Raw genomic sequence first — 23,696 nt, 5'->3', positions numbered from 1 at the left:
TTACAGCTCGTTCGAGTGTCCACTGATTTGGACGATGAATGAATGAATGGCAGCAAAATGTCTGTGAATGTGAATGGAGGGGAGGGGGGGGGGGCGGGGGCGGGGTTGCATTCGGGAGTCTCCGCCATCTCGCATCAACGTCATCATCATCATCATTAACAGCAGCAGCAGCAGTCTCGTCAGGGCCGGTCACGTGGTGCGTCGGAAGCAGGGACGGGCGGGTCGTGTGGGCGTGTCCAAAGGCGAACGCTTTTCATTCATAACTCCGAGCTTGCCCGCCTTTGCCTGATTCGGATTCGGATTCAAGGATGCAGACGCGGGGCTGCAGGCTGGACCGGAACCTTCGGCTCGGCGAGTCCCCGCGGATCGGCCCCGAGTTTAGCGACCAGGACCCCGACCGCCGTTTTGGCGCGCACGCAGGCGAGGTGATGATGATGATGATGATGATGATGATGACGATGTGATTACGTAAGAAGATGCTTGTTTGTGCAGCGGTGGATGACCGTGATTTGTTTCCCACGCAGGCGGGCTGGCAGCAGCGGCGCATGTGGGACGCGGGAGAGTGGATGAGGATGAGGATGAAGATGAGGATGAGGACGGCGAGGGTCTCCGCGTAGTCACGGCCCGGCGGAGGGAAGCGACTTCAACACTTTCCGTTCACAACGTAAGATGCAACACACACAAACACATACGAAGACCGCGAGATTTTTGTGTGTGAATATTTTGACCATCCCACTCAAAACGCACAACTGCTGAAAACATCACGAGAGTGTTTGGCAACCTTTCATGAGACAGCACACTTATTTATAGACATGACACCAACAAACAAAAATTGCACAAAAAGTCGACATCATGAAATGAGCATTAAATGAGAAGACAAATTGACAACTGACGGCTTCGGAGGGTAATTTGCACCGTTTGCCATCTGATGGAAAAACATTTCATCATTCTGCCGGTCACGAAATGTCGCTGAAATAGATGAACGAACAAAGAGACGTTTTCTAAAAATAATTATTTCCACCAAATACTGCTTATTTTGAAATGGAAAAATAAATAAATAAATAAATAAATAATAATAAATAAATAAAAATAAACATCATTTTGTTTGTTTTAATGGACTTGAGTCTGTCAGTAAAGATGTCTCTCTCCGACTTTCAGCTGAAAGATTTTTTTTTCCATTTTTGAAAAAGCATATTTTATTTAAAAAAAAAATAAAAAAATAAAAAATTCCATTCAAAATTATACAAACGTTTTTTTTTTTCATTTTTGAAAAAAGCACATTTTATTTAAAAAAAATAATTTTCCCATTGAAAATTATGCAAACATTTTTTTTTTCATTTTTGGAAAAGCATATTTAATTAAAAAAAAAATTCCCATTCAAAATTATAAAAAAAAAAAAAATTACCATTCAAAATTAAGCAAACATTGTTTTGCTTGAACTTTTTTTTTTTTTTCAATTTTTGAAAAAGCATATTTTATTTAAAAAAAATTGTTCCCATTGAAAATTATGCAAACATTTTTTTTGCTTGAATTTTTTTTTTCCATTTTTGAAAAAGCACATTTTATTTAAAAAATAATTTTCCCATTGAAAATTATGCAAACTTTTTTTTTGCTTGAACATTTTTTTCCATTTTTGAAAAAGCATATTTTCTAAAAAAAAATAAAATAAAAAATAAAAAAAAATCCCATTGAAAATGATGCAAACATTTTTTTGCTTGAACAAAGTGACCTTTTCTACTAAAAAAAAAAGAAAAAAAAAAGACTTAATTATTTGAAAAGTTAAACTTGTTTTCCACAATTTAAATTTGAAAATGTTCTCTAAAACATTGTTTCCTTTTAATGCGGACATATTACTTAATTCTCTTTTACTTCCCCCAAAATATTCTTAAAAACAAAAACAAAAAAACAAAAACAAAAAAACAAAAAAAACTTCTTGCCCCCAAAATCCAACACACAAAATGCAGAAAAAAAAATCTTAAAATAAATATATAACTTGAAAAAAAAAATATTTTTTTCCCTCAAAAAATATTTTTTTTGCCCCCTTTCTTTCCTTTTTAACAAATTAATTTTTTTTTCACCTGTCAAAATGATAGCCTTATTCTTACAAAAAATAAATAAATCTAACTTGCACGAAATAAGAGACATAAAACAGTAGCGAAAAACACTTTCCCCATGAAAGTTATTATTATTATTATTAAATCCACGTTTGTTGCTGTGAAACGAGTTGAAGGAAAAACATTCTTTTGTGGTCCTCCCTGGCCACAAGATTAGGCACACTTACATAATCAAACAATATCCAATAGAAGGTTAGTTTTTTATAGAACAACAAAAACCTTTTGAGAGATAAATATTTATGTTTTGAGTGGTGATTGACACATCAACACGTCTAATATATCGTCACTTGTCGCCTGTTTTATTGTGCGACGTTAAACGAGCCTACTGCCAAACAAATATGTATTTTTTTTTTTTTAATCTTAAAATATTTTCAGAGAGATGTTATTTTGAATTTCGTGTTCTACATTCAGTGGTCTTGCATTGATCACATTGAGAAGTCATATGATTTTCCCTCCCTTTTAGACTCATCAACTTTTTATTCATTTTTGTTTTATTTATTTGTATTCTAATTTATGTTATCTTAATTGATATATTAATTATATTTCTATTCTATTTATGACTTGTGTGTGTATGTGTGAATTCTTGGTCTTGATTGTGACTATACCTGAGCACTGCTGGTACGCATGTGATATTACATAAAATATGATATGAGTCACATGGCTGTCGAATGTGCAGCAGTTAGCTTACGTACGTGCGCGCGTCTTTTTGGACTCGACGTGCACATGGCGACGTGTTGTGAGTGCTCCCGTCTCACATGCACAGAAACATGGAAAACGGTTCGTTTGAATAATATTTGCATTTTTTTTTTCCTTCTTCATAATGTGCATTTTGAAACGTGACAGTCAGTGCAAACGCACCTGTCTGATGCAAACGTATTAGCGATAACATATTTTTGGAAGTGGGGAGGTCTTAATCCCCTAATCACGCATGTGGATGCGACCAGATGCGATTGCTGGAAAGCCTTTTATTGTAATTATTTGTCGGGCTGGGGATGACTGTAATCAGAGATAACAGCTTTGCAGGAAAAACAAAAAAAACAAACCACCCCCCCACAAAATCAGTCCTTTCTATAATTGTCCCGGGGGTTTATCGCCGCCTGTGCCGGGGGGATTTGGATCAGACGGTGTTGACATAATCACCCAAAAATGGTTGTTGTCATCCAATCATCCTGGACTCGCTGGATGGCCACCCTAAGCAATCACAAATACGCAGCAGACGGAAAACTGACGTTGATTTTTTTTGTTCAATATTTCCTTGATTAAAAAAAAAAAAAAAAAAAAAAAAAAAACTATGACAAACCCAGTTGACGTTCAGCGGACTCGGGTTCAATGAGTGGAGTCCAGAGTTCAAAGCAAGCATGGTGAGTCAGCATTTAGCTGTGATGCTGCACGCAAAAGTTGACATATTAGTGAGCCAATTTTTCATTTCTTTATTTTGCTTGTTGGATATAATTGACACAAGACACAGAACGCTCAAGTTGCTGTACATCGACATACAGTAGATTGTAGAAAGTATTAGCATTAGCTATAACAAAGCTAGCTAGATAAGAGACAGATCTGGGTCAGTCAGGTATTATTAGATCAAATGGCATATAAACAGGGAGTATGTAAGTAGATACTGTACTAAATGCGAGATATGGGGCGAGGATGGTGAGGGCACTTTGAACCAAATGTATGACAAAAATGCAAAATATTTGCTCTTAATACATTTCATTTTTGCGAATACAATTTTTTAAAGGACGTATAAAAGTTCCACTAGCCCAGTGCTTCTCAATTATTTTCTGGAAGAAGAAAACATCTCGAATGCTCCCTGCGCCACTCTGCCAATGAGAGCGACACTGCCCCCTAATGTAGTGGAGGTGCAATTGCACTTTATTCTAAAACAGTGGGGGAAAAAAAAAAAAAAAAAAAAAAACGTTCCCCGAGGTCAAACGCGCCCCCTTGACAAAGCCTCGCCCCCCGCACCACTGTTTGAGAAGCACTGCACTAGCCCAACCAGACGACAAAGCAAACAACAAAATAACCACATAATGTAATGTGATTATTATTATTATTTTTTCAGTGTAAACGACTGCCTTCCATGAGAGTTACTCATCAATCATGGTGCAAAACCGCTGCACAAGCAAAGCAAGAACTCATTTTTATATTTTTCACAAAAAAATCAACACAAACTGTTAATATTGTTGAGGTACAATATTAGTCCTGCATATCATCTACAATCCACAAAAAAAAAAAAAAAAAAAAGCAGCTGTGACATGTCTGCCATCTATTGGTGATTTGTACCATTACAACTTCAACAAACACTCCAACAACAGTCAATCCCTGCATATTGCCACCACAGATTAACATACCTGGTAGGCAAGTTTTTTTGTGTTTTTTTTTTTGTGGAAAATGAAAATAAATAAATAAATGAATAAATAATAATAATAACAATAATAATAATAATAATAGTTGACCATATCTGCATTAAGTATTGGACAGACCCTGGTTCCATTTGATTTCTATACAATATTGAGATATATTGAAACAATGACGTCATGTCAATTGACATCCTAAATGTACTTTCTCCTCCGTGTTTTATTTACGCCTGTTTCGCTTCCCTTTATCTTGTTCTGTGACTGAAACCGACGGACGCACAAGCCACACTGGAACTTCTGCCCTCCAGTGGAAGAGCATTACATTTCACTTCCAGTCCCAAGATGACGCTTGCTCGTACAAACATTCGGATCATTTTCTAACCAATGAAGTGACATTTGCGCACCTGCCGACGTGTCGCAATGACGTCGTGACGTCTGTCTGTTGCTGTTGGCCGTTTGTCTGACTTGGGCGGTGTCGTGCAGGTTTGCCTCACGCTCACCTGGACCATGAGCAATGATTCGCCCGCTCTGACAAGTCTGACGGAGAACTCGACCGTGAGTAACACACGCACACGCATGCACACGCACTCTACCCACCCATTAAAAAAAAAAATTTTTTTTTAACTTTGTCATTCATTCATTCACCGCTTCAAATCATTCCAACTTTCATCTGTTCATGTCTTTCCAGGTCATTCCATGCCATTCAATATCATTCCAGTTTTCCCATTCAGCCATCACATGCAATTTCTCCAGAAATTGCATTTTCTAGTTCTAATTATTATTATTAATACTTTTTATGAGGTCTATCGGATAATCATGAGCAATTGGCTACTACGTTAACAAAATCTTTACGTCACTAACAATTTTCTCACCAAATGATCAATACCAATTTTGATGAAACTTGAGTGTAGCCAGCTTGTATGTGTATTATTTAGTAGGGCTGGATATTGCCGCCAACCTCACGATATGATACGTATCACGATACAAGGTCACGATATGATACGTATCACGATACAAGGGTCACGATACGATACGTATCAGGATACAGGGGTCACGATACGATACGTATCACGATACAGGGGTCACGATACGATACGTATCAGGATACAGGGTCACGATACGATACGTATCACGATACGTATCACGATACGATACGTATCACGATAGAGGGGTCACGATACGATACATATCCCAATACTTGATTTTCAAGGCGATATGTATCCTGATATATTACATTAATTTACTTGCATTTTATAATAACAGTCATATTTATACCTAAGGATATGTTTTTTTATGCTGACTGACAAAAATATTTTTGTTAGCAGCTCTTCTGGTTTACCACCAAGCGGCATGCCTGGTTTAAATGTGCACGCACTTGAGAGCAAGCAGCTTTCACAGACACACCGGAAAAATTATTCACAAAAAAATATGCATGTGCCGATATGAGAAAAAATATCAAAGTATTAAAATTACAGCTCTAAAATGTGCTTATTTGAAATATTTGGGGAAATAAAAACAGCATTTTTATCATGTAACACATTCTATTTCGTTTTTAAACAAAATATACTAAAATTGGTACATTGAGACACATGTGCCATGTTAAGTTTAAATAAGTATAAATGTTGATATTCTTTTTCTTAGCAAGACACAGTGTCCAATCACTGGTGAGCTATTTTTGCATTAATTGAAGGCAATTAACTTCAAAGACGCTGCTGGTGGTTATTGTTTAGCTACAATGCAAGCTGCAAAGGCAAACGTGAACTGCCTATTTAAAGTCAACGAGCAATATCGATTCTGACGCCTGCGTATCGGTACGTGTATTGTCATGAGGCCCGCAACGATATATTGCCGTATCGATTTTTGATCGCACCCCTAGTATTTAGCATCTTCCGTAGTGGTTCTTTAAACGTTGCAAGAGATAAACTTGCACTTCCCCAGTAAGCCAGTTAACTTGCAGCCGGTGGGGAAGGCGACATCACAACTGATGCAGGACGCCGGCTGAGCTCGCTCGCTCGCTCGCTTGCTGCGGGAATCGCTCATGTGCGTCTGCATCCGCCTCCTCCGTTTCCATTTTTAGCCGTCGGAGGTCTCATTTCCCCACTCGTTGAAAAGCGCTTGAAAATTGAATTAAGGCTCCGGCTGACGTTTCGATTATCGTCCGCCGGCTCGCTCAGCCGACGCGTATTCATCAGAGAGAGCGAGCGGCGTCCCTTTTGGACGTGCGAGTCGGTCTGGGGATGAGAATCGCTGTGATCGGCGAGCAACTCCTCCGTTCGTTCTAATCCTTATTGAATAATATGGCGCCAAGTCGACCGACTAATGACACAAAGAGATTTCCAGCGCAAGGGACGAATCCGTTATTGTACTGTTGCGGCTTGACTAATGCAGTCAAAAAAAACAATACAAAAACAAAACAAAGCGTGCCGATTTGAAAAAAATCCGATTGCAATTTTTTTCCCCATCAATATTGCAGTTTATTATGCAATTTCATATTTACAAAAATAAATAAAATAAAATTAAAGCCCTATTGTCCGCTATTTGTGGTTTTTGTGTCAAGCCAAAGCACCATCTAAAAATAAATAAGAATAAATAAATATATATATATGTATGTATACACATTTCTAAATTTGGCGCCATCTGGTGGTATCTTGGTGCAAAGGAACCAATTGGAAGTGAGTTGAGGAGCTTGTTTCAACATCAGTAGTCCTGTGCCACTTCATCTTCATCATCACCATCTTGTGGCATCTGTATGCAATTAGAAACCTTTTTTGGGATGGGCAACTGCTCACAATTTTTTTTTGCTATTTGCGGCAGTGCTTGCGCTTTTAATAGGGATGTAACGATAACGGCAATATCGTGATATCGCAATATTAAAACTGCCACAATATATCGTCGTCGTCATGTCACAATATTGAAAGCAGCACGTACTAAAAAAAAAAAAAAGTCAGGTTGATTTCCATTTGTGCAGTTCTAGCACCCTCTGGTGGCTAGTTTTATTTAGTGCAGTTTAATTTTCACAAGGCATGTTTTGGCCCTTCGATGTTTAAAATACATGCTGAAGGTCAGATGAAGGCACACATAATATGTGTGTGAACCAAGTCAATTATTATTATGACTTGCATAAGTGCCTCAATATTAAGTGCTATTAGAGATTGTAGGTTGTTTATATGCATTGCTGTCATGAACAAAAGCACAATATTGTGTTTTGTTTGGTCTTTTTTTAGTATATATTTTTTTGCAATATGTGACCTTCTTTTTGTTTCGCCAACCTCCCCACAATATTGTGATAATTATCGTATCATGACTTTCATATCATGATATTGTATTGTGATGTTTGGATATCATTACATCTCTAGTTTTTAAACTATAATAATAATAATAATAATAATAATAACACCAAATGTGATATGCCAATAACAAAATAGAAGGTCTTCATCGGAGCACAGCATCAAGTCTTAGTACTCACGAATAAAAGTAGCGCCGCCGGTTTCTCCCGGCAGGATGTGCCTCTGTCGGCGGGCCAGGTGGAAAATTATGTGCTGCTCCTGGTGCTGCTGAGCGCTTTCGCCGGGGGGACGCTGGTGCTGCTCTCCCTGCTGCTGCTCTTCTGCCACCGCTGCTGCGTGGGCGGGCGACGCTACTCCAGGTGGGTGCGCCACACCCAAAGAAAGAAAAAAACAAAACAAAACAAAAAAATTATCTCTTGTGCATTGCGATTTTTTTCAACCCTTCAATTTATCCCCCCCAAAGGCAGCAAATTAGGGAACACTGAGGTGTAAATTATTAGAACAACATCTCAGCAACTTGTATTCATTTTCAATTCACAGATCGACACATTATTTTATTTCAAGAAAAATGACAAAAAAACAAGCTAAAATGTAATCAAATGTACAAATTTGTGAACAGAAATTAAAACGAGTGCTTAAAAAGATAAACTACATTTTATGTTTATAAAAACCAACAATGATTATTGCAACAATGCCCGTCATTGTTATTTTGTGAATTATTACCTTGTATAAAAATTTGGGTTTCATTTGAAATGCATTTATTTTTGTTACTGTACAGCCATCCAGAAGGAAGTTTGAACAGTTATTCGGGGATTGTAATTTATTGCATTACACAATATTTAATGACCTTGTTTTTGTCTTGCACTGGACAAATTCTTCGTATATTAAAAAGTAATAAGAGTAAATGAAATACTAAAACAAAAACAAACAAAACAAAAAGAACTCCACTTTCTTCAAGATGATACCAGTACGAGTATTCACTCTTGAGTTCTCATTGCTACCGATACAACCAGTATTTATGATACATACAATTTTAATGAACATAATGACTGATAATTGTGTGCCTTAAGTTTTGTTGGCTGTTATCGTCATCCTACCAAATACCTTGAAATAACCTTGAAATAAGGCCAGTGTTAGCCCAATACCAGTATTGCTACTTACTCACCCATCCCTAATATATATAAAACTAAATTGAAGCATTTTGGGAGAAAATAAAAACTAACCAACCTGCTCTAAAACCGAATTAAAACTAACTTAATTTAAGAACTACAATAAAAAAAAATCCCAAACTATTGTTAACCCTGCAACTAGATGAGCAGAATTTGGCCACAAAAATTTGCGCCACTTTCTCTGAAACAGGAAGTGATGTTTACAAGTTTTCAAAGCTAACACTTTCAAATTGGAAGTTTTGCCTGTGAAGAGAAGTCAAAAGAATAATCATACGCCAATCCCGTCCACGACAAGCTGTTTGAAGGATGAACCAGTTTCACTTAATTGGCCGAAAAATCATTCAAATATTTCAAATAATGTGTCTTCATCCATCTATGCCAGCAGCATTTAGGGACAACATTGAACTCATTCACTGCCACTGACGGCTATAGACGTCAAAGATAATTTTTTCCTTGGCTGGTAGTGAATGGTTTAAATGCGCTACCATCAAATGAAATAAAAACACAAAAATTCACCAAACGGGCTTCTCATTGGACATTGAGATGCCCCAGAATGTGGTGACGAAGTATTCGCTTCCCTTCCAGAGCGAGTGATGACCCTGAGAAGACCAACACGACTTACGTTGACGATTCTCAGCCCACCCAAGGTCAGAGGTCACGCAGTCACGATTTCCACACACCCCCGCGCTTGTGTCGTCACTCCTCTGCTCCCCAATTGCGTCGCTCAGAGATCACCGTCCGGCTGGATGAAACGGACGCTCTCTCGGCTTCCAGCTGCCACGACGGCGAACCCGAGAGGTTCGCCTCCACCGGGCTGACGGCCCGCAGAGTCTCCTTCAACGAGTCCGCTCTGTACGAACAGGAGAGGATGACGGAGGACAAAGGACGCAGGTGCGATCCAAACCAGCTCGATATACTCATTTAGGACAATACACGAGACACCGAATGCCATCTGCGATTAAAATTAGCTGTTGACCGTAAAATTGGCTAATTTGTTTGGGAATCATTGATTTCAGATGATTTGGCTTGACATTTTCAGATACACGCTGACCGAGGGGGATTTTCACCACCTGAAAAAAGCTCGGCTGACTCACCTCCACCTGCCGCCGGCCCCGTGTGACCTGAAGATCCTCACCATCATGGAGTGTGACTCAGCTGAGAGCAGTTCTGTCAACATTAGTGAAGCGCCGACTCCCAAACTTCCCCTCACCATCTACCAGGTAATTGGGCTCCATCGCAGCTCAATTTCGCAGAATTTCAGATGATCAAACCCTGCGACGGACTTCCCCCAAAATCAACGAAGGCTTTATTTATACCAAATTCTGACCTGAATTTGTACTCTTTTGCTTCCAGCCAACTGAGAGACGAGTGTCTGACTGGTTGGGTCAAAGCCTTAGCGGAGGTCTGCCAGGAGATACGCATCACTCCATCATCCTGGACCAGATTCCCAGACGGGGCTCTCTGACGGTGAGCGGGCATCTGACTGGCATCGTCATGATCAGCCACTGAGTGCCAATTAAACTTTCTTTATCTTCATTGCGCTGGTCAGCTGGAGGCTCTCGGAGGCAGAGTTGAAGCTCAGAGTGAACACACGATACGGGGAGAGACCACCCATGCTCCCAGCCAGACTTCAATTTTACAGTTCTTGACAAAACTGCGGCGCCACACCAGTCTGGAGGGAGCTGCTCCCTATTTCAAGCGATGGAAGTTCGATAGGAGCCACCGGGCCGCCAGTCTCGATGCTAAAGGTTTGTGAGGAAGTGTTACCATTAAGATGGTCTCCGGAGTAAGCATTTAAAAAAAAAAAAAAAGCTGTTGTAACGTTTCATGGGATGGTCTAACAGGATCCCCGAAGAGAAGACCCTTCCAGAGACAGAGAGCTGCGAGTGAAACCACTGACCATACAGAGGACGACTCTTCTCTCCGAAATGGCGGAACGGAGTCTTTCCCTCAAACTCCAAGTCAGACCAGCGGCCTCCAGTCTCTGTCTGCCGATTCTCTGTCTCAACCTTCCATGGGTCACAACACCTCAGTCTTCTTCCATAGGTAAATTTGTCATACCACACAGCAGAGGTGGGAGGAAGTCACATATGGGCAAGTCTCAAGTCTGAATTAAGCCACTAAATTTCAAGCAAATTAAGTCATTAATCGGGTTAAGCAAACCTTTCATAGGTTTCTTGTTGACAAATTTTAGCTAAGTCCTAAACATCGAGTGAAGGTTATATGACTCCAGTCCCCCACCTTTGCCGAAGGTCTTTGCAGTTCTTGATTAAATGAACATGTTCTTACTGTGTTCAGGTTCAATCTGGAGGCGGTGGTGGTGGAGGTCGGTGATAGCAGCAGGGGAGAAGAACCACCTTGGCAAACAGATGATCGCTGCAACCAGAGACAAGAGAGCATCTCAGGCAGCCAATCAGGAGTAGAAGGATTAAAACCGGATGCAGTCACAAGGACAGACAGTGGCAGTCTTGACACTGATCCTCTACAGATGGAGGACTTGTTTCAGCCACATCAGGAAGTCAAAGTTGTTCAATTTGAAGACTCGCCCAGGATAACTCTCGGTGCAACATCGGATCTGAGACAAAACTATGAGATGGAAGTAGATGAAGGAGAAGAAGCGCTGTTTGGAGTTGAGAGCAGAACAAGGGCTGATTCAGGTTCTTCCCTTTCATTCGGGTTTCGGCAGGAGACCTTGGAGGCTCAACCATCACTCTACAGAGACATCTGGAGCTTGCGAGCGTCCCTGGAGCAATATGCCTCCTCGGACCAGAGCAGCACCGACCGGGAGTCCATCCGCAGCGATGCCGAAAGCGTCTCGTCACCGGGCTGTGCCGGAGCCCGGACTGGGCCGCTGGACAGCCGCTTGTCCCAAGACCTGGACGATGAGCCTGAAGCAGAAGGAGAGGCGATGGAGGGAGGCGTCAGAGGGGCTTCGGGTGGGGCCAGCGACACGGGGAATGGCGTTGAGGGCGAAGGGGAGGCGGGTAACCGCAAGCTCCTTCAGATGGATAGTGGCTACGCCTCGATTGAAACGCCATCTAAGGGTCCTGAGGAGATGCGCATTTTCGGGACACCTACAGCCCCTCGCGGGAAGACGGCCTCAGAGAGGAGGTTGTTCTTCACAAGCTCAGGGAGAAAAGGTTCCGTGTGCGAGAGCACAGACACCAGGTTGTTCCAGGAAGAGCTCGAAGACGATTTAAGTGAAAGCACAGAGGAGAAACACAAGAGTGGTCTCTCGCTCCAAGAACCATATCCACTCATCAAATCACTTCATCCTCAGAAGCAAGAAGCTCTGTCGCACGTATCGTCTCAGCTGCTGAAGTCGACCTCTCAGCCCGCCAGTCCTCACCGACCTCGCCTGCACCGCCGCGACTACAGCATCGACGAGAAGACGGACGCGCTTTTCAACGAGTTCCTCCGACACGACCCGAGGTTCGACCAGCCAGATTCGCCTTTTCGAACCAGGCATCGCTCCAGGGTGCACCTGCGTAAGCAGTGGCAGAGACACAAGCAATACAGCGACCCCGGATCGGGTGCCGGCGGTCGCTACTCGCCGTCCCTGGAGAGGCAGCGCTTCACTCCGCTGCCAAGAGGCGACAGCGCCGGTTACCCTCTGGACACCAGGTACCACAGCACACTGTCGCGCATCGCCAGCGCGGCAGACGAAGAAGCCAGCGAGATCGCGGCCTGCGAGGAGGCGGCCAAAGAGAGCACAGAGGCCGCGTCTGCCGACGGAGGCGCCTCAGAGATTCGAGCCAACGTGACCGCGAGCGGCCAGGATGGCGGCCCGCAAACTTCTTCCGACACGAAAAGCACAAGCGGCCAGCAGCCCGCCGCCGCCGGGCCTGCGCGCTGCATGGACCCTCGAGTTGATAACAGGAACAACAACAGCAGCCCGTCCGGCAGCCTGACGGACAAACTGGCGGCGGCGGTGGAAGAGCGGCTCTACGGCGCCCTGCGCGGGGCCGAGCCCGGCCAGGGAGGGAGCGAGAGCGTGCTCGCTGCCTCTTACACCGCCTCGCCTGACCACAGCCCCAAATAATTCCACCATACTCGCACCCCAGACTTTGGTAAATTAGTCTGACGTGGCGCATCACAAATACAGTGAACCCCAATTTAGCGCAAATGATATGTACCAGACAAGGGACAAGGGAGAAGCTCTGCCGGAGGTGGGTGTTGAAACTCTTTCTGACAAGGGATTCCGCTAGACGTTCCAAGCAGACCCTCACAATACGTTTGGGTCTGCCAGGTCGGACCGGCATCTTCCCCCACCAACGGAGCCAACACACCACCAGGTGGTGATCAGTTGACAGCTCTGCCCCTCTCTTCACCCGAGTGTCCAAAACATGTGGCCGCAAATCCGATGACACGACTACAAAGTCCATCATCGAACTGCGGCCTAGGATGTCCTGGTGCCAAGTGCACATATGGACACCCTTATGTTTGAACATGGTGTTCGTTATGGACAGTCCATGACAAGCACAGAAGTCCAATAACAGAACACCGCTCGGGTTCTGATCGCGGGGGCCGTTCCTCCCAATCACGCCCCTCCAGGTCTCACTGTCATTGCCCACGTGAGCGTTGAAGTCCCCCAGCAAGACGAGGGAGTCCCCAGGGGGAGCGCTCTCCAGCACACCTCTTGGACGCCTCCCTGAAGAGGTGTTCCGGGCATGTCCCACCGGCGGGAGGCCCCGGGGACAACCCAGGACACGCTGGAGAGACTATGTCTCTCGGCTGGCCTGGGAACAACTTGGGATCCCGCCGGCGGAGCTGGTTGAAGTGGCTGGGGAGAGGGAAGTCTGGGCTTCCCTGCTAAAGATGCTGCCCCCGCGACCCGACCTCGGATAAGCGGTAGAAGATGGATGGAAGGATGGATAAGTACCAGACCCCTCACCCTACAGCAATAAGCGTTTTATAGTATCACATTTAAATCTACTGAAACACAAACTAGGTTGATCAGATTCTTCACATAAAAAACAGGATGCGCCAATTTTGATGAAAATCACAAACAAATTCTCACTAGAAATTATTTACAACAAATATAATCGCTAGACAATCGTAATTGTGTTATAACTTTAGCTTGGTTGGCAGTTCAACAGAGATAAACAATACAATGCACTCACTATTAGTCAATCTTAATGTGCTCAGTCCCGGCAGCTATTGGAAGATGGCCGTGCCGTTCACATCGCGCCAGTAGCGCATTGTAAAATTCAAAATATGCCACCAGAAAAGCTCAGCTCACATGAGGTCTGACTGGCGACCACAGCATTCGGCTAGAAGGACGACTGTCCCATAATTCTTATGCTGCATTCGATGATGGTCGGAAATCAGATATATCCGAGTTGGTTTTTCCCAGTTCTGACCTGAAAGCGTTCGAGACGAAAGTAAACAACCAAAATGGCGGATAGTGATAAACTGTTTTTTATTTTGGAACTCAAAACTCATTTTGACCACCAACAAACTTACATTTTCGTAATTTTGCTTCATTTATGGTTTTAATCTTAGTTAATAAGTATTCCATAAAGTTAATTAGATCACTGTATAATTTTATGCAGGGAGATAGCGACATACTGTTATGTCGAACATTTATGAATGAAGAAAGCTATCTAGTTTTATATTCGATTAAATTGTGTTTTCCCATTCACCGTCTGTGTTCGCCATTTTAGAGTGACGTCACTTGTAATCTGTTGGGTAAGCCGGGGTGTTTATTTATTTATTTATTTATTTATTTTTTTCTGACTTCGCAAGTGGACTTTCCAAGTTCAAGGGGGCGTTCCCGTACACACTTCCTGGTTTGAACTCGGAAAATTCCGACTTTTGACCATCCTCAAATGCAGCACGGAAGCAGGAAGTGGTTCTCGTTATGACAAAAAACGTGCGCTTTAGCACATAGCTTTGTCCTTCCCAGTTGAAATTTACTGTTAAAACATTCACCACAATATTCAAACCATACAAATATCCCAAAAACATCAACCCACTAGCTTAATGCTAACATATAACGTGAAACGTCATAGACGGGCTATTGGAAGTTAGCATTTACGTGACGGTAATTGTAAACCTTCCAACAGCTACTTTCACTCAACAATCCTCTTCACAGGTTTGTCTGCAAACATGACCTAGCGAGGGAAAGTTGCATAATAACCTTCCTGAAGGCCATCTTCCGCCCGCATTTCCTCTCAGACCTGAATCGCCACTGTGATGCCATGTGCTGTGACATGTGACGCCCCTTTTTAACATATTGCACACGATAACGGAACTTAGCATCTTTAGAAAATATTTTGAAACAAGTTGTGACTTTGCCGCATGCTACTACTATTACTATTACTACTATTATTACTGTATGTCCGAAAGTATGTGTAAGTGAAAGACTGCACAGCTTTCAACTTCAAACACACAAAAAGAAGCACTTTGTTGGAAAGAAAGATCCATGTCAGCGTTTCTATCATGTACAACCATATCATATCCGCAAGTGTCCTTCTTTTTCGTTTGCATGATGGGAGGATTTGGCTTTTGAAACACGGCCAGTGTTTGCACCCTTCCCGGAAATAACAACGGTGAAGTGATTTTTGCACAATCAAGGGAATTCAGTTGGATGATTCGGATATATTTTTCAAAATATTAGCAGGAACCTCTATGCGGAGCAAAACCAAAACAATTGAGCCCCATTTCAATGTGGACTTTTTCATTACCATTACGGGTCAAATCATTAGGTACACCTGCACAATCTACAACTGGTGCTCAAAAGGCCACATTTGTTCAAGTGATAATTTATTCTCATTAAAAAAAAATAAAAAAAATGTTCCGCATATAAATTAATTAAAATTATTTAAATAAAAACTAAATGTATATATTAGGGGTGTCAAAATTAGTGTTAATTGTTTTTTTTAAGTTATATATATATTAGGGGTGGGGAAAAAAATCGATATTGCGATATACTGTTCTCTGCTCACTGTTGCAATAAATTATGGATACACTGACGGTAGATATCGATGTCATGTGCCCAGTTGTGCAGTGTTATGTTATGTTCTAAATGTTTATGCACTTTAATTTGTCTCACTTTACAATGTTTACAGTTAAAAGGCGAAAAGGCAGTGAGGCACTATGAAGAAGTTTTGGCATTGAATAAATGCATAATTAGACGTTTTCCTTTTTATGGGCATTTGTTAGCTTTTTCAGTCACATATGATATATTGCTAAAAAAAAAAAGTTTTTGACAATATATAAAAAATTGTAGATATCGTGTATTTTCGATATCGTGAGCCAAATATCGTCCCACCTCTAATATATATATATATATATATATATATATATATATATTTATTACACGCAATTAATGAAATTACTTGGATAGCCTGTACTGGGGGAATGCAGCAGCAGACAAATTTAATAATTAATAATGTATATATTTGTGTATTTGTTGTATTTTACAATTTTAAAATTGTGCAGAATTTCACAAATTACTTCATGTTAAAGATTAGATAGCTCTTAATATGAAAAGAAAAGTCACTAGTGCCCCAAAAAATTACCTTGACACAAATCAATATCATACTTAATTTTAATTTTTATGAATTATGAAATTACTGTATCAATGACTAAAATATGCAGCCACAAAAATATTTATTGTACATTTAGAGAATATTAAATTTGAGAGTAATCGTGAATTAACTATTGAAGTCATGTAATTAATTACAATTAAACATTTTAATTGCCTGACACCTCTAATATATATATAGTTTTTTTTAAACTGATAAATTAATGCAAAACAATGCTCACCAATTGTAAGGGGGGAAAAGACAAAATTAATGCAACAAATAATACAGGACTATTGATAATGTTAAGTTCAGTGGGCTTTATTAGGCCCATCCCTGATCGGGTACATACTAGGGATGTAACGGTATCCAAATATCATTTCATTATCACGATATGAAGGTCACGATACGATGATTATCACGATATTGTGGGGATGTTGGTGATACAAAATTCGGTCACAATATTGCAAAAAAAAAAAACAGAGCTCAGAGTTAGAAAAAAATAATGTGATTTTGTATATAATGTATATAAAAAACCTACAATCACTAACAACACTTAATATTGAGGCACTCACTTGCTAATACAAGCACACATTGAATTCCTCCACATATTGACTTGGTTCATAAAAGCATATTATTACGTTCCCCTTCATCTGACCATTAGTGTAGATTTTAAACATAGAAGGGCCAAAACATGCCTTGTGAAAATTAAACTGGACTGAAAATATTAGCCACCAGAGGGTGCTAGAACTGCACCCATGGAAATCAACCTGACTTTAACAGATGTGCTGCTTTTAATATCGTGACATGACCACGACGATATACATGAAGTGGCAGTTTTAATATCGCGATATCACGATATTGCCGTTATCGTTACATCCCTAGTACATATTGCGTAATTTCATCTGCATCAATTAAAACCAAAATCTTATTGCGGAACAAACCATCCACTTGTCTTCCTTAGTTTGAACATAGTACAGTAGAACCGCCAATGTGGAAAATTATCCATTCTGTGGCTTTTTTTTGTTGTTTTTTTTGGCCACCATGAGACTTAACTGTACGCCCCCCCCCAATTGCCACATAAGTAAGTAAACCACTGTATAATACAACTAGAGTGACGTCATGGAGAAGGAAGACAAAAAGAATTTGAATAGCAATACTGTCAACTATTGGTGATTTTGAGAAATTGACAAGTGTGTCTTTGTATGGATTGTTTGGCAAATCAACGAGTTGGTTGTAAAGACGCTTCTTTGCTCATTTCCATGCTATGATGATGATGATGATGAAATTCATGTAAATGTTATTTCATGATTTCTATCGTGCCAAGCGGCCGCAGCATTTCCGCCCATGCCGCAATAAATTCTATTTGCAGTTCTATGGTTATCCTCATACTTGCAAACAAAATGTTCCGACGCGCGATACATATTTGGAACGACGTCGTGCGATACGGTCGCCCTTTTCAGCACGGTCGCTTGGAGCTGGCGAACGCACGCACGCACGCACGCATCTCGTCTGGTCTCGCTTGATGCTACTGAATGAGTCATGCAGAAAATGCATCCATCATCCACCATAAATGCCTGAAAAGGACAAGCTGACGTGAGATGCTCATTCGGAGCTGGACATTTCAAATCTTCATAATCACATTATCTTTTACTACATTAGCTGTCCACTAAAAACATCCCAAAATGGTGATAAGGGAATAGTTACTGCATTTGGAATTATTCACGCATTCCCTATTCCCCCACAATATAGTTCAGGTGTTCTAGTAGGCTCTTCCTGGCATTATTGCACAGCACAAGACAAGGTTCACAGATGTAAAGATTAAAAAGATTGGATTATTTATTTTTTGAAGAGGTGGCAAACCTCCCCTTTTTCCCTTTGAAAATGCATATATAATGTTCAGCAATTTTTGAAGAATTTTTGGAGTAAAAAAAAAAAAAAAAAAAAAAAAAAAAGATTTTGGTGACTCGTCAACCAGACTGGTCCTTCACCCCTGCGAGTAGGGGGGGTGGGGGGTCCGCCATACTCACAGGTGTCTATATTTTTTATCCTCTGCAAAGAACGACTAATATTACTACTGTACTGAGATTCCAAGGGAGGAGCCGAGTTTACAGTGCAGTCTTACACTGCCCCCAAGTGGCCAAAATATATTACTGTACAATTTTTAAAGAAATAAGGTTTGCAGTTACCTTGACTAGTTTCAACGTTTGCTGCTGCCTACATGTGACCTTATATGTCTTTAAAAAAAAGAAGAAAAAAAAACCCATATGATTATATAAACTAGAAAATATGAATATTATTAACTAAGCATATTTAGGAGTGCCATTTTCATTCCTTTCTCATTAAAAATTTTTGGTTTTGATTTTTTGGGAGTGATGGAAGAGATTGTGATTTCTATTCATTTCTATGGAGACAACGAGCATGGTCATGGAACGAATGAAACAAAAAAAATTCTATGTTTAGGCACAGTTAATTTTCAAACTGCATTATGTTACAGTGTACAATATTTAATTGGGAAGAAAAACGTTTTAGATAACATTTTAGATAACATCTTACGCCTACTTGCCGTTTTTCAATGTTGGTACCTTGAGAGCTAAGCAGTTTATTTTATTTTTTTTGACGGTAGTTTGTGTCAAACATTTGCACACCACCGCACTACTACACAGTAACGGCCAAGTCCCTCTTTTGTGGCTGGAGAGCGATTTCAAGCAGCCATTCAGCGTTTGACCTTGCTGACGTAGGAAGTGCAGCACTCTTCCTCCCTCCTTCCCACAAATAAGTCGTGACTCACCTGCTCTCTGATGTACTCCCAGAGGCTGATGAGAGGCTCGGCTTCCAAAAAAGGAGAGGAGGTGATGCGGGTTCCCTGTCCATGTGATTAGCACGACACAACACAACAGCAGCTGCTCCGGGGGGAGGTGGGCGACAGAAAGGTGAGCGGATGACAGCAGCCGCGCTGGTCTGATGGGATTAAGACGTTAGCAGGCATGAAAAGAAATACCGGAGGAAGATGACAAATGGAACAATGACGATGAGAGGACGTCAGGGGCACGATTCATTCAAGGGTTCCTCGCACCTCACACACCCACAACAGAAACGCTCTTAGACGCCATTAAAATCCTTTCACAAACCGTACAGAAATGCGCGTATCGGAGTGCAGGGATGCGCGAGTGGCCTCTGATTCATTTTCTCCCCCCCCCCTAACTTGGAGGCATACTTGGGGTTTGGAATACTTCCGATTTCATTTTCCAAATTATTTTGAACTCTCTTACTGCCACACGTTAGCCCGGTGTCAGCCGATTTCGAGCATTTGAACTCAACTTTTAAGGCAAACAGAATATTGTGCCCATTTACTACATATACCGGATGGATACCAAATGAAAGACGGCATTCAATTCTTTAATTAGAAAAAAAAAAAAAAAGTATGTATCTACTAGGGGTGGGAAAAAAAAAATCGATATCTTAACATATTGTTGCGGTCTCTGTTGCAATAAATTATCGATACACTGACAGTAGATATCGATGTCATGTGTCCAGTTGTGCAATGTTATAAATGTTTATGCACTTTAATTTGTCTCACTTTACAATTTTTACAGTTATAAGGCTAAGAGGCAGTGAGGCACTACATGTTACCTTTGTACGTGGTATAAATTTTGGCATTAAACAAATACATAATTCGACATTTTCCTTTTTATGGGCCTTTTTCAGTCACATATCGTGATATATTGCTAATTTTTTTTTGACAATATATCAAAAATCGTAGATATCGTGTATCGTGAGGTTATCGATACCGTGAGTCAAATATCGTCACAGTACCGAATCGTGGTTTACCCGTATCGTCCCACCCCTAGTTTCTACCTTATTCCATTCTTTAGTAATCACTTAAGAGAAAACAAGCTTTTGTGAAAAGATAATTTTGTTTCCACGACATTGACTTTGACACGAATGTTTTTTTTTGTTTAGTGACGCTCTGTAAATTAGGTTTAATGTGACAGGCTTTGAATCATTCACGTCATCCTTGAAACGTTCGATTTCATCAGGTTTTGTCATGCGTCGTAATTGCATACATACACCGGCTAACCTCGCTCTCGCAAGATGGATTCTCGCGGTATTTGTGAGTTCACAAACTCCGGAGAATACATCTTGTACTGCTCCTGTTGATTTCCACCGATCGGAGCCACCACCAATCACAGAGCGACATTGTGTTTGGGGGCGGGATATGCAACTGTGACGAAACCAGGAGGCCAGCGCCGACGCCGGGGCTAACAAACAAAGCTAACATGGACGAATGGGCGCAGCAATTCTGTTCTCGCAGAATTACTCAACAGTTTTCTTGTTGGATGTTGAACAGCTCGAGGCGCTTTGTGCATTTCTAGCTGGAAAGATGTTTGTGCTTTTCCCCCACTTCAACAAGAACGATGAACGGACATGAACGCATTTTCATCCGTGGCCGCGATTGGCTAAAACAAATGCGTACAATGCCGCATCGACGACTCAAATTATTGTACATAATGTCCCGCCTTTCCCGAGCAAATTACCGTGGAGAGGTACCAGATGGATACTGTGGAGAACTCCTTTGAGTGAAGTGCAATAACAATCTGGCTATTGCCAGGTTAAACACCAGCAGTCCATTGGAAAAAAAAAAAAAAGATACAATGCTGACATCTGCTGCCATAGTTAGTGGGTGTTTTTGATTCCACAACCCACTGAACAGACAGCGCCGCACTTAAGACGTTGCACCTCCGATTGATTTAAAAAAATAAAAAATAACACAGACAACGTCATTTAACGTTTATGGTGGCATACATCGTGATTTTTCTAATCGTTATTATACGTTTTTGGCGGTCAAAGAGTTTAAAAAAAAAAAATCATGGGCAACATTTTGTAGGTAAAAATAAAAATATATATATAAATAATGCATCAGATTTATATAGCATTTCTCCCAATTTTCACAAAGCCTTTTAATGGGCATCACAATCTGTCCGTACCTGAAATTAGAGAAAATATAAAATATTTGCATAATAAATGCATAATATAAAATTATAATTTTATTTAAAAATATATATGGTTAGGAAGTGCATGGTTCCACGTGCCCCCACCCCTGCCATTCTCAGTAGTACTGATTTTATTTTAGATTTTTTTGGGGAGGGAGGAATCAACTGTTTCAATAGTGTTCAAGTAGTAAGACAAAAATGTGTGCTGTTAAAATTGTACTTAGCTTCTAGTGAGAGTACAAAAAAAAAAAAAATCTATTTCGTGTGTGCCACTAGGTGTGTTTTTGTCCAACTTTAAATGGTGTGTTACAGTAGAGTATTAACCATTTCAGAGGTGTGACCTAATCAAATTCAGTGTTTCAATGGTTTAAGAGTATTTCAGTAATGTGAGAAAATGGGAGAAAATGGGGGGGGGGGGGGTCAAAGAAGCTTCAGAAGAACGTGTGATGTAATCCCGAATTATGCCCGTCAGCCCCTCCACAACTCAAGTCAATGTGAATAAAACAATTCAACAAAAAGACTTTAGGGATATTTTTATATAAATAATTAAAAAATATTCATTGGAAAAACAAAACTAAAAGGGAAATCAGAACTCCCCTCACAAGACATCATCAGTCTGTCCTCCTCTTCCAGCTTTGTACAGCATGCAAAGTTGTATGTTGGCGAAAAGAGCATCAAGTCACAGATTGATGGAAACCCTCACGAGCAATTATTCCATAGCCGGCTTTAAATCCACGTATTAATACACTGTCCTCACTAGTGGACAATTCCGCACATTTCCATTAGATGTTTTTTGACACACTAGTAGTAGAACTCAATTAGTAGTAAGGCAACACTGTGCACTATTAGCCATCTGTATGCTACTAGTACCACCAATGAAGAACTAGATGCAAACTGGTAGAATTTTGTCAAAATTAATAGCACGCAGGTGCCCCACTAGTAACATGTAATTGTCCTACTAGTGAGCACAAACTAGCACATGGACCTTAAGCTGGATATTGAACCCTTCCCAAAAAAAACAAAATCCTTTCCATCCTTATTGAAAAATAGATTTGTTTGCTTTTCTCCGCCCACATACACACGACAGTGTGCCTTCAAACTGCTATAAAGTTCTGTAAAAACAAAAAGGTAGTCAAAGCCACTTTTACAGAATCTGCAAATACCTTTGTTAAAAACAAAACAAACAAAAAACCACTCCACCTTTTTGAGAGGCTCGTGACCCGAAGAGTCGTTTTAATGCCGCCTCAGCACGCCGCCCGCGTCCACGCCGCGCCGGCTGAGCATCGCTTTTCCTCGCTACTCCCGCTCCGAGGATCTGCTACACAGGCGGCAAAGATCAAAAACGATGAACGACAGCTTGCTTGCTCAGAGTCCGGTGCGACTTTCGGAAGACGGCATGATGAGGCGGGCCGTCGGGAGTTTGAGGGTGTGACGACGTGCAAGAGATGAAAAGTGACCACCGTCGAAAAGCGTTTGCTTTTTTTTTTTTTTTTACTTGTCTGGAGCAAAAGAGAATCATTTCAAGGTGTCCTTCGTCCTTCCTGTCCTAAAACGGCCGAGGTTCAAGTCATTTCCAGGAAGTCGGAAATGTTCCATGGGAATTTGCAACATTAACATTGGCTCTTAATAGGGGACTTAATGACATTTTTTTTTTTTTTTTTTGGGTGGGGGGTGATACAAGTGGCAACTCAACTCACAAATTCCAAATGCAAAATAGTCATTTGCAAAAAAAAACAAAAAAAAAAAACAAGTCAAAATACCCCACTGAAGAAAACAAAAAGTCCAGAGGTGTTTCCACCCCCCCCCTCCCTCCATAGTTGGGGTAATCAAGATATTTGCACAACCCTGACTACAAGCGCCACTTTTTGAAGTTATGTAATGTTCAAACTCCCACCAGGCATCATTGAACTACATTCATGTTGGTGATGTACTTTTCAGTTAGTGTTAGATGACGCATTTGTTAGTTAATCCTTTAAAAGGGATACTTCACTTGTTTAGCCCTTTATAGCCATAAAAAGTTCATATTTTGTCTATAATTAATTTGATATTTTCATTATTTTTCATGTACAATTAGTACCTTTAAAAACACATTTTGCAACTTGCTGTCGACTGAAAATGACATCACAAGGGCTCAGATAACCAATCACAGCTCAGCTGTTTTCTTGGTTTGGTCATGTGACATTCACAAGCTGAGCTGTGATTGGTTACCTGAGCCCTTGCGATGTCATTTTCAGTCAACAGCAAGT

The 23,696-nt window shown here is 40.9% G+C and overlaps 1 protein-coding gene and 2 long non-coding RNA genes across 3 annotated transcripts; 1 reads left to right on the top strand and 2 right to left on the bottom strand.

Annotated features, from left to right (window-relative positions):
• Positions 1-188: 188 nt before the first annotated feature.
• Positions 189-13,290, top strand: LOC144014050 (voltage-dependent calcium channel beta subunit-associated regulatory protein-like). The gene is made up of 11 exons (XM_077513548.1): positions 189-425; positions 525-664; positions 4,955-5,026; positions 7,972-8,117; positions 9,513-9,574; positions 9,656-9,818; positions 9,967-10,147; positions 10,281-10,394; positions 10,477-10,675; positions 10,772-10,973; positions 11,226-13,290. The coding sequence occupies exons 3-11, from the start codon at positions 4,979-4,981 to the stop codon at positions 12,967-12,969; spliced, it is 2,859 nt and encodes a 952-aa protein (XP_077369674.1). The 5' UTR covers positions 189-425; positions 525-664; positions 4,955-4,978; the 3' UTR covers positions 12,970-13,290.
• Positions 3,158-8,153, bottom strand: LOC144014147 (uncharacterized). Its single transcript, XR_013282403.1, has 3 exons — positions 7,938-8,153; positions 3,415-3,499; positions 3,158-3,305 (listed from the first exon to the last, which is right to left on the bottom strand). It is a non-coding gene; the product is annotated as an uncharacterized LOC144014147 (long non-coding RNA).
• Positions 13,291-21,968: 8,678 nt separating the features above from the next.
• On the bottom strand, positions 21,969-23,643 carry LOC144013911 (uncharacterized). Its single transcript, XR_013282368.1, has 2 exons — positions 22,651-23,643; positions 21,969-22,562 (listed from the first exon to the last, which is right to left on the bottom strand). It is a non-coding gene; the product is annotated as an uncharacterized LOC144013911 (long non-coding RNA).
• Positions 23,644-23,696: the final 53 nt, after the last annotated feature.

Source organism: Festucalex cinctus, chromosome 1 (assembly GCF_051991245.1).
Source record: "Festucalex cinctus isolate MCC-2025b chromosome 1, RoL_Fcin_1.0, whole genome shotgun sequence".
In the NCBI taxonomy this organism is placed as follows: Eukaryota; Metazoa; Chordata; class Actinopteri; order Syngnathiformes; family Syngnathidae; genus Festucalex; species Festucalex cinctus.
The sequence above is the reverse complement of the archived record's forward strand: the minus strand, read 5'-3'. Positions and strand labels throughout refer to the sequence as shown.

Coding starts and splice junctions, on each gene's coding strand:
- LOC144014050 (XM_077513548.1), top strand. CDS start 4,979: ATGAGCAATGATTCGCCCGCTCTGACAAGTCTGACGGAGAACTCGACC. Junction 9,819..9,966: donor ACGGAGGACAAAGGACGCAG/GTGCGATCCAAA, acceptor TGACATTTTCAG/ATACACGCTGACCGAGGGGG. Junction 10,676..10,771: donor CGCCAGTCTCGATGCTAAAG/GTTTGTGAGGAA, acceptor ATGGTCTAACAG/GATCCCCGAAGAGAAGACCC.